The sequence below is a fragment of the Rhinatrema bivittatum genome, chromosome 1 (assembly GCF_901001135.1).
Source record: "Rhinatrema bivittatum chromosome 1, aRhiBiv1.1, whole genome shotgun sequence".
Classification (NCBI taxonomy): domain Eukaryota; kingdom Metazoa; phylum Chordata; class Amphibia; order Gymnophiona; family Rhinatrematidae; genus Rhinatrema; species Rhinatrema bivittatum.
In genome coordinates, this window is record NC_042615.1 from 833,760,616 (window position 1) to 833,772,025 (window position 11,410).

The 11,410-nt window shown below is 46.6% G+C and overlaps 1 protein-coding gene across 1 annotated transcript in view; it reads left to right on the plus strand.

The window, feature by feature from the left end:
- The window catches only part of LOC115073646, a 71,628-nt gene extending 60,519 nt beyond the window's left edge, over positions 1 to 11,109 (plus strand). The window contains exon 7 of the mRNA XM_029572248.1: positions 10,757 to 11,109. Coding sequence (XP_029428108.1) covers positions 10,757 to 11,109 — 353 coding nt within the window. The remainder of the gene's footprint in view (positions 1 to 10,756) is intronic.
- The last annotated feature ends 301 nt before the right edge of the window (positions 11,110 to 11,410 follow it).

Here is an 11,410-nt window from a genome sequence, read left to right on the forward strand (position 1 = left end):
TGCTAATGGCAGTGGCTATTCTCTAAGTGAACTTAATAGCAGATAATGGACTTCTCCTCCAAGAATTTATCCAATCCTTTTTTAAACACAGCTATACTAACTGCACTAACCACATTCTCTGGCAACAAATTCCAGAGTTTAATTGTGCGTTGAGTAAAAAAGAACTTTCTCCGATTAGTTTTAAATGTGCCCCATGCTAACTTCATGGAGTGCCCCCTAGTCTTTCTACTATCCGAAAGAGTAAATAACCGATTCACATCTACCCGTTCTAGACCTCTCATGATTTTAAACACCTCTATCATATCCCCCCTCAGTCGTCTCTTCTCCAAACTAAAAAGTCCTAACCTCTTTAGTCTTTCCTCATAGGGGAGTTGTTCCATTCCCCTTATCATTTTGGTAGCCCTTCTCTGTACCTTCTCCATCGCAATTATATCTTTTTTGAGATGCGGCGACCATCCTCAACTTGTCAATCACTGTACTCCCCCTGGCTAAACAAACCATATTTGCAAGAACCCTCCCAGACCTATTACCAAACCTAAAGAGTTTATGAGCACCCCGCTGCAGTCCCCTCTGTGCTCTCTCATGCAGTATCCCATTCAAAATACGCAAAATGTCATGATAATGCATTTGGGCCTGGGGAGATTGCACTTGCGCCATCTGTTGCCTGGCCTGTCTCAACTGTGTTTCCAAACGTACTATAGTACTAGCCATCGCCCTTGATTGTGCTATCATATAGGAGGTAATTTCTCCCCTCATTACTGCCTTGCTGGTTGCCCAGTACAACCACGGATCGTTCTTATGTTCCCTATTATTGTGCGCAAAATCATCCCATTTATTGATTAGAAAGTCCCGGAATTTAGAATCCCCTTGTAAGTGGCCAGGGAATCTCCAAAGCCGATATGGAGTCTCCCCAAGTTCATCTCCAATTTCCACCCAGATAATTGCATGGTCTGAGATTTCTATAGGACCAATTTTAACCTGTCCTATCTGAGGCAATAGTGATGAAGAAACCAGCACATAGTCAATTCTGGATAACGTCGAGTGCGCCTTCAAAACATGAGTATAATCCCTCTCTGTCGGGTTAAGCGTCCGCCAAATATCCAACAATTGTAACTCAGCACAGAGGTATGAAATCCCTTTCCCCATCATATTAGGTGAGTTAGGTACGGGCCGAGAGCGGTCTACACTGGGGTCCCCCACGCAATTAAAATCACCTAATAGAACCAGGGAGCCCCGAGATATGCCCAGTAATTGTCCCACCAGCCCCTGAAAGAAAGAGTGGGTATACACATTCGGCGCATATACATTGCAGATTGTTACCTCCCTGCCAGTCATCTTGCCAACTAGAATTAGAAACCGTCCTTGGGCATCAGATTCCTGTTTCAGTAATTCAAATTTAAGGCTCTTATGGATTAAGAGTACAACTCCGGCCTTACGTCCAATTGCTGGGTTATAAAAGCACTGTCCTACCCATTGCCGTTTCAATTTAAGACTTTCAGCGGATGACAAATGAGTTTCTTGAAGGGCTGCTGTCCCCACTTTTTGTCTTTGTAATGCATTAAGTATCTTTTTCCGCTTAATAGGCGTATTTATTCCACCTACATTCCAGGAGATATATTGTGTATAACCTATCCTGTGGCCAATGCAGTCGTGTACCATTGGAGCCTTTTTTTTTATTTTAAGGGGATCGGTCTCCCAGCCTGGACCTCCCCCCCCTCAAGTCCTAAAGCTACTGTATCTATCCAATCGTTTACCCTAGTATGGTGTATGTCCCCCCTTTGAGTTCCCCCCATCCCTGTACCCCATCCCCCCCACAACTATAAACAGTATAATCAATCCTGCCCACATCGATGGGCTAGAGGTCCGTTTTACGATGCGACCAGGTGCTGGCCCACTGTATACAGAATTAACTACAGAACCCATAGTCATGACAACTTATCTTCATAGTTAGCTACAGAACATGGTTTATGCATTAACAACGTTACAACCCAAGAACCAGCATATTATCAGGTGCAGTCAGTATGTGAACAAAACTGAACATTACGAACTGGTGACTGCCAGAAGGTAGGTCCCCAGGGTCGTGCAAGACCCATACAAGTCCCATAACCTGGCTGAGGACTTCATCCACTTGGTAGTCAGTAACGCATGTGACCCTCGCCAGCCATAGGCATAGCTGACCTGGTACACTCCAGGGCAGATCACACAGCAGCCTCATGTTGTCATACCGGCCAAGGCGCATGTCCTCCCTGGAAACTCAACCTTCTATAAACGGGAGGCATGCCATTATCCAAAATGTCCGAACCGCTTCATAACATGATCCTCCCTCTCAGCCTACAAATCGCTGCTCAGCAATCGGACCACACACTAATCAGCTTGCTGCACATCATCGCGCTATCTGGCAATAGCCGCTGTACTTGTAAATAGCCTTCCTCTCGCAGCAGTTCCAATGTCTGGGAGCTTGTCCCCATGCCTACTTATTGTTTCCAGGGGTTCCCAACCAGGCAGTAGCTTTCTCTGGGGAATCAAAGGTGCTCACCTTGCCATCTCGCCAGATTTTTAATAAAGCCAGATACTGGAGCGCAAATCTGATGTTCTTATTGTATAGGTCATTACAGGTAGCCGAAAACAATCGTCGCTTGGCTGCCACCGCAGCAGAAAAATCTTGAAATATCACTATTTTGTGATCTTTATACTTTAAGTCTCTTTTTTTCTGGTAAGCCGCAAGGATAGTAGCACGTTGCGCCCAATTCATGAAGCATGCTATCACTAGGCGGGGGCGCGTATCAGAGTCTCTCCGGAGGCCCAGCCTGTGAGCCCTTTCTATTGTAAGCCGGCCCTCTAAGGATTCCACACTTAAGGCCCCAGGAAGCCAGGATTCAAGAATAGCTTGTAACTCACCCTCCTGAATCTCCTCCGGCAGGCCCATGAATTTTAAATTATTTCTTCTAGCTCTATTTTCCAAGTCCTCTAGTTTGGCGTCTGTTGTGCTTGCTGCGGTCTCCAATGCAGTAATTTGCGCCACGAGGGCTTGCTGATCTTCCTCCACTGCCGCTATACGGCCCTCTGTAATATCAATCCTGTGACCGATATCAGTGAGCGATTCTTTAAGTGTGGCAAAGTTTTCAGCGATTCCAGTAAAATTGGGCTCCAAAGCTTCTGACAGAAAAGGAATGGTGAATAAAAAGGAAAATGTCATAATGCCTCTGTATCGCTCCATGGTGAGACCGCACCTTGAATACTGTGTACAATTCTGGTCGCCGCATCTCAAAAAAGATATAATTGCGATGGAGAAGGTACAGAGAAGGGCAACCAAAATGATAAGGGGAATGGAACAACTCCCCTATGAGGAAAGACTAAAGAGGTTAGGACTTTTCAGCTTGGAGAAAAGACGGCTGAGGGGGGATATGATAGAGATGTTTAAAATCATGAGAGGTCTAGAACGGATAGATGTGAATCGGTTATTTACTCTTTCGGATAGTAGAAAGACTAGGGGGCACTCCATGAAGTTAGCATGGGGCACATTTAAAACTAATCGGAGAAAGTTCTTTTTTACTCAACGCACAATTAAACTCTGGAATTTGTTGCCAGAGGATGTGGTTAGTGCAGTTAGTGTAGCTGTGTTTAAAAAAGGATTGGATAAGTTCTTGGAGAAGTCCATTACCTGCTATTAAGTTCACTTAGAGAATAGCCACTGCCATTAGCAATGGTAACATGGAATAGACTTAGTGTTTGGGTACTTGCCAGGTTCTTATGGCCTGGATTGGCCACTGTTGGAAACAGGATGCTGGGCTTGATGGACCCTTGGTCTGACCCAGTATGGCATTTTCTTATGTTCTTATGAGAGATCACCGCCTCATCCAGACTCGCCATTTCCTGCTGCTTCCCGCCGTCCAGCATTTTCTGCTCAGCCCCTCCACTTTTGGGTTTTTCTTTTTCTTTGCGGGGCATTTTTGCCGACATTCTGAGCAGTCTACAACTCGAATCGCTGACGTCCCAAGCTGCTCCGCTGCCTTTTAGTACCCCCCGCTATCGATTACGAGTGTTTTGACACCTCAAAAATTTAGCTTTTCGCGGGCCAGCACCCGGAGCTCTGAGAAGCGTGGCTTATCAGGCTATCGCATCACGTGACCTCCTCTTCGCATCACGTGACCTCCTCCATAATAAAACCGTTTAAAAAATATTTCCAAATCAGGGACACTGCGAGGGAGTTGGATGGACCATTAGATTATTGTGGGTAAAAAGGGGCAGTTAGGAAATAATTCATTGCCACAGGATGTGGTTAGGGCAGTTAGTGAAAGTGGGTTTTAAAAAGGTTTGGATAATTCCTAGAGGAAAATCCATAAACTGCTATTAATCAATAAAGTATAGTAACTTGAGATCTATTTCATTTGTGGGTACTTGCCAGGTACTTGTGACTTGGATTGACCACTGTTGAAGACAGAATACTGAGTTTGATGGACCCTTGGTCTGTCCCAGTGTGGCATATCTGATATTCTTCTGTGCTTATGTAGATAAGTACACCAAAAAAAGTCCAGAAGAGTGCAAACGAGATAATATAAGAAATATTGCATACAAAATCTAATACATGTCACATATGAAATGAGAAACCTTGAATTTAATAAGTGGGACCATCATATCATCTCACAGATGCTGAATTTAGTGTAATTTAAAATTCAGTATTTTCGCTGCTAATGGTCATAAATAATCATCGGTTCTTTGGTGACAATTCCTCTAACTCAATAAATTTTTAAATTTTTAAATGCTCATAAAAATAATATACTTCCCCGGAAAAATGCTCAGCAAGCCCAAGCCCATAGGGGTAGTGCTGTCATTTCACCTTCTTTATACACACCTACCAGGTATGACGTCTATTCACGTATGAGGGTGTCAGAGTGGCCAAAAAATTAATTACATCAGAACAGTGCTGCCCTCCTGATTTCTTTGTTTAAAACATGCAGTGTCACTGTTTTCATGTGAAAAATCCACCTCTGCTCTTGTTGTAACAGCTTTTTGATGCGATCTCCAACTCTCTAATGAGGCGGTATAATTTCCAAAATGGTTCACTTAGTCTTCAAATGTATGGTTAAATTGCATAAAATTAGACACTAAGGGAGCTTCCATTTTACAAGTCTTAAGCAGCTCCTATGTTCAACAAGACATGTCCTAATCATACGTCTAGTCATGCCTATATATGCTTCATATTACATGGGCACACAATCAGACATACTACAAAGTTGGATTTGCAGGAAATTCCTGTTGGCAATTATTTGAGTCTGTGTCCAGCTGGAGAAAAAACCATGATCAAATTGAAGTCTCAAGGCACATGAAGTACAATCATGACAAACATCCAAGTTGATGGAAGTTGTTTGAGGTATATAATGACGAGTGCACAACCTGATCTTTAATGTTACAATCAATCACTAGAAAATGCAAATCTGGGGATAGATTGGAATACAGGGTGCACTTTCTGTAAAATAAACCAATATAAATTGTACTCTATACCTATGGGCTTGGACTTGCTGAGCACTTTTCCAGGGAAGTATATTTTTATGAGCATTAAAACATTTCAAAATTTATTGAGCTAAAAGGAAAAGGACCAATGATTATTTACGACTCTTAGCAGTAAAATACTGAATTCTAAATTACATTACATTCAGCATCTGTGGAGTGTTATGATGGTCCAACTTTATTAAATTCAAGGTTTCTCATTTCATACTCCATTGTGAGACTATGTGATACTTATGTAGATAAGGCCATCGTGGAAAGATTAGATTCATTATTTGCTTCGGTGTTTACTAATGAGGATGTTGGGGAGATACCAGTTCCGGAGATGGTTTTCAAGGGTGAAGATTCAGATGAAATTAACTAAATCACGGTGAGCCTGGAAGATGTGGTAGGCCAAATTGACAAACTGAAGAGTAGCAAATTGCCCAGACCAGATGATAATACACCACAGGGTTCTGAAAGAATTCTAAAATTAAATTTCAAATCTGTTACTAGTAATTTGTAACCAGTCATTAAAATCATCCATTGTACCTGAAGACTGGAGGGTGGCCATTGTAACCCCAATGTTTAAAAGGGGCCTCAGAGGTGAAGCAGGAAACTATAGACCAGTAGGGATGTGAATCGTTTTTCAACGATTAAAATTATCGTCCGATAATGTTTATATCGTCTTAAATCGTTATAGAACACGATACAATAGAAATTCTAACGATTTATCGTTAAAAATCGTTAAATCGTGTTAGTGCGCACTAACTCGAGTTAGTGCGCACTAACTCCCCGTTAGTGCGCACTAACTCGATTTAGTGCGCACTAACTGAATATGATACAAATAAACACTTTCCAGGTCACTGAAGGTCAGTTAGGAATGAATATGTGTTCCTATTGGCTGGCTGCCCTCTTATCTATTGATGTTACCAAGATTACCACTGAGGTGATGGTTGGGGGGATGGGAAATGGAACTGGAAACTAACGAACACCAACAGAAAATGAAACAAAGTGTTCACACTTCCCAGGTCAGTAAAGGTCACTTAGGAATGAATATGTATGTATGTATTCCTATTGGCTGGCTGTGCTCTTATCTATTGATGTTACCAAGGCTAACACTGAGGTAATGGTTGGAGGGATGTGAAATGGAAACAGTTGGAAGCTTGACAAAAAAAGTAATGTAATGATCAGCACTCACGTGACTAGAACTTGTTTGTTTATTATTTTTGTTAGCAGGCACCTGAAATGCTAGTGCATGTTGAATTTGCCAATCACTGTGCATTTTAGAAAGGTGGTCCTGGCTGGAACTGTACACAGTTCAAATATATGTAATTGATTGTTGGTAAGTGTATTTTTTAAGTAGCCACACTGGCACAAGTATGTTTACTTTTCCTCCTACTTAACTCACTAGCTCAGCTTTGTAAGAAGGGCTTCTCTGCTTGTGTGTTGTTTTTGTTTGGTGTGAGGAGAGCAGAAACATCAGATCTTTATTCAATCTACTACAGTCATCTCTTACAGTGCCCTATCCCTATTAATACCAGGAGTGTTGTGATCTTCCTGCACACAGTGCCCTAACCCTGATACCAGTCTGAGACAGCTCCCTCCCTGCATTACTAGTGAGAGGCTGGCTTCACATACAGGGGGGAGCTGCCTGACCCTCACTCCTGACTTCCCCCATGTCCCAGCTAGTGAATGGTGTGTGGGTGAGGGGGGGGGGGGGAGGATGGTGAAGTCTGAGACAGCTCCCTCCCTGCATTACTAGTGAGAGGCTGGCTTCACAGACAGGGGGGAGCTGCCTGACCCTCACTCCTGACTTCCCCCATGTCCCAGCTAGTGAATGGTGTGTGGGTGAGGGGGGGGGGGGAGGATGGTGAAGTCTGAGACAGCTCCCTCCCTGCATTACTAGTGAGAGGCTGGCTTCACAGACAGGGGGGAGCTGCCTGACCCTCACTCCTGACTTCCCCCATGTCCCAGCTAGTGAATGGTGTGTGGGTGAGGGGGGGGGGGGGGAGGATGGTGAAGTCTGAGACAGCTCCCTCCCTGCATTACTAGTGAGAGGCTGGCTTCACAGACAGGGGGGGAGCTGCCTGACCCTCACTCCTGACTTCCCCCATGTCCCAGCTAGTGAATGGTGTGTGGGTGAGGGGGGGGGGGAGGATGGTGAAGTCTGAGACAGCTCCCTCCCTGCATTACTAGTGAGAGGCTGGCTTCACAGACAGGGGGGAGCTGCCTGACCCTCACTCCTGACTTCCCCCATGTCCCAGCTAGTGAATGGTGTGTGGGTGAGGGGGGGGGGGAGGATGGTGAAGTCTGAGACAGCTCCCTCCCTGCATTACTAGTGAGAGGCTGGCTTCACAGACAGAGGGGAGCTGTCTGACCCTCACTCCTGACTTCCCCCATGTCCCAGCTAGTGAATGGTGTGTGGGTGAGGGGGGGGGGGGGGAGGAGGATGGTGAAGTCTGAGACAGCTCCCTCCCTGCATTACTAGTGAGAGGCTGGCTTCACAGACAGGGGGGAGCTGCCTGACCCTCACTCCTGACTTCCCCCATGTCCCAGCTAGTGAATGGTGTGTGGGTGAGGGGGGGGGGGGGGAGGATGGTGAAGTTTGAGACAAGCTCCCTCCCTGCATTACTAGTGAGAGGCTGGCTTCACAGACAGGGGGGAGCTGCCTGACCCTCACTCCTGACTTCCCCCATGTCCCAGCTAGTGAATGGTGTGTGGGTGAGGGGGGGGAGGATGGTGAAGTCTGAGACAGCTCCCTCCCTGCATTACTAGTGAGAGGCTGGCTTCACAGACAGGGGGGGAGCTGCCTGACCCTCACTCCTGACTTCCCCCATGTCCCAGCTAGTGAATGGTGTGTGGGTGAGGGGGGGGGGGAGGATGGTGAAGTCTGAGACAGCTCCCTCCCTGCATTACTAGTGAGAGGCTGGCTTCGCAGACAGGGGGGAGCTGCCTGACCCTCACTCCTGACTCCCCCATGTCCCAGCTAGTGAATGGTGTGTGGGGGAGGGGGGGGGGAGGATGGTGAAGTCTGAGACAGCTCCCTCCCTGCATTACTAGTGAGAGGCTGGCTTCACAGACAGGGGGGAGCTGCCTGACCCTCACTCCTGACTTCCCCCATGTCCCAGCTAGTGAATGGTGTGTGGGGTGAGGGGGGGGGAGGATGGTGAAGTCTGAGACAGCTCCCTCCCTGCATTACTAGTGAGAGGCTGGCTTCACAGACAGGGGGGAGCTGCCTGACCCTCACTCCTGACTTCCCCCATGTCCCAGCTAGTGAATGGTGTGTGGGTGGGGGGGGGGGGGGGGAGGATGGTGAAGTCTGAGACAGCTCCCTCCCTGCATTACTAGTGAGAGGCTGGCTTCACAGACAGGGGGGAGCTGCCTGACCCTCACTCCTGACTTCCCCCATGTCCCAGCTAGTGAATGGTGTGTGGGTGAGGGGGGGGGGGGGGAGGATGGTGAAGTCTGAGACAGCTCCCTCCCTGCATTACTAGTGAGAGGCTGGCTTCACAAGACAGGGGGGAGCTGCCTGACCCTCACTCAAGCAGAGAAGCCCTTCTTACAAAGCTGAGCTAGTGAGTTAAGTAGGAGGAAAAGTAAACATACTGGTGCCAGTGTGGCTACTTAAAAAATACACTTACCAACAATCAATTACATATATTTGAACTGTGTACAGTTCCAGCCAGGACCACCTTTCTAAAATGCACAGTGATTGGCAAATTCGACATGCACTAGCATTTCAGGTGCCTGCTAACAAAAATAATAAACAAAGAAGTTCTAGTCACGTGAGTGCTGATCATCACATGTCAAGCTTCCAACTGTTTCCATTTCACATCCCCCCAACCATTACCTCAGTGGTAACCTTGGTAACATCAATAGATAAGAGCACAGCCAGCCAATAGGAATACATATTCATTCCTAAGTGACCTTTACTGACCTGGGAAGTGTGAACACTTTGTTTCATTTTCTGTTGGTGTTCATGAGTTTCCAGTTCCATTTCCCATCCCCCCAACCATCACCTCAGTGGAAACCTTGGTAACATCAATAGATAAGAGGGCTGCCAGCCAATAGGAACACATATTCATTCCTAACTGACCTTCAGTGACCTGGAAAGTGTCTATTTGTATCATTTTCAGTTAGTGCGCACTAACTCGAGTTAGTGCGCACTAATCGGAAAAAACGATTTTTAACGATTTTTCAATGAAATAATCGTGCCAAACACGATTTTCTTCTCCTGCCACACGATTTCTATCGTTAAGACGATATGGAAAACGATTCACATCCCTATAGACCAGTAAGCCTGACTTCAGTGCCAGGAAAAATAGTGGAAACTATTCTAAAGAACAAAATCACAGAAAATGTATTTATTTCTCAATTTTTCTATATATAGTGAACTATTCAAGGTGGTTTACAATATATAGATAGATATGGTTTATTGGGACACAGTCAGCATGGATGTACCCAAGGGAAATGTTGCATCACCCAGATCAGTCCAGACAAGTGGGTTTTGCATCCCTACCTGAAGATGGAGGCAGAGACCAAAACTTTGAGCAATATTATATAGCTGAGAGTGCCACCTGCAGTCCCCTCAGTATTTCTCTGTCTCCAGCAGATGGAGAGTGTAAATCAGCAGTTTGATAAAAAAAAAATAAAGAATTTGGCGTTAGCAGAAGGCCTGAGATTGGACTGAGGCTCCCTGAGGTGTTAGGTATCTTTGAGGACCATCCCTCAGGTGGAGCTGGGAGACCCCTGTCTTGACTGTAGCCCGCTGCTTCCGGAGGCCCTGAAAGCCAGGGGACTGGCTCCCTCATTGCCTCCGAGATATCCTCCATCAAGCCATCATCCTCGGACAGGGAAGTATTCCTGTTTGTTATTTTGAGTTTATATTAAGTTAAAAAAAAAATAGAGAGGAAGATTAGGTGAATCCAGGAGCTTCAGTCTCGGCTCAGCGGCGGAGGTATGTTCGGTGGTGGGAGCTATCAGTGCCACCAAGAGGGAGTGAGTTAGGACCCTGCCCTTTTTCCTGCCACCGGGAGATCCTGTGTTTGGAGGAGGTTTGCCGCATGCACTTCAGACTGGTGTGGCCACGCGGCTCAGCATGCAGACCACGTGTGCAGCCTGTTCTTGTTGGTCGGTGCACGCAGGCTATTTTTTCCCCTTAGCGCTGACGTTTGTGCCGAGTGGGGAATGGTGCCGAAATTGCACATGGCAGTGTACAGAGCTGGCGGCCTCTGGTCTGGGAGGCTCAATGCATGTGCCCTCTGTACAGGCTGTGTGCAGGCACAACTATTGATAAAAGAGCCCCCCAGGTCATTGGGGGCCATGGCTGCAGGCCCAGGGGGATCGAATTTGGTAGCCAGGCCTGCAGATGATCGAGGTCAAAGGCCCGTGTCCTCCAGGGAGTCCAGGGATACCCCTCCTCCTTTTTCGCCTGTGGATCAGGCTGCTGCAGAGGATCCAGATAAGGGAGGGGAGTCTGAGGAAAATCTCCACGGTCAGGGTGCTGAGGATCTAGAGGAGTTTTCTTCGGCATTTGTCCTGCTCCTGCATAAGGGCCCTTCTAATGGGAAAGGGAACATGGGGGAAGCATCTCAGAGACAGACAACCATGTTGCTCTGCTAAGAGACTGAAGGTTGTGTCTTCAGGAGGCTCTGGGATTCTTTTGAGACGTCTGGGTCTCAATCACGCAGGAACCGAGAGCAATCCCAGGGATTTGGACAACTAATGACCCACAGTAGGATCCTGCAAGTCCTCATGGAGCGGACCCAGATGTAGACGCAGATGTGGACCTGCATGCAATCCTGATGTGAATAAGGATGACCCTGATATGGATGAGATGCCCGAGACAGAGGGAATGACCCCCGGGGTAGTCTGCCTTTGAAGAAGGAGGAGTTGCATGCCCTCATTCCCCAGGTTTTAGAGG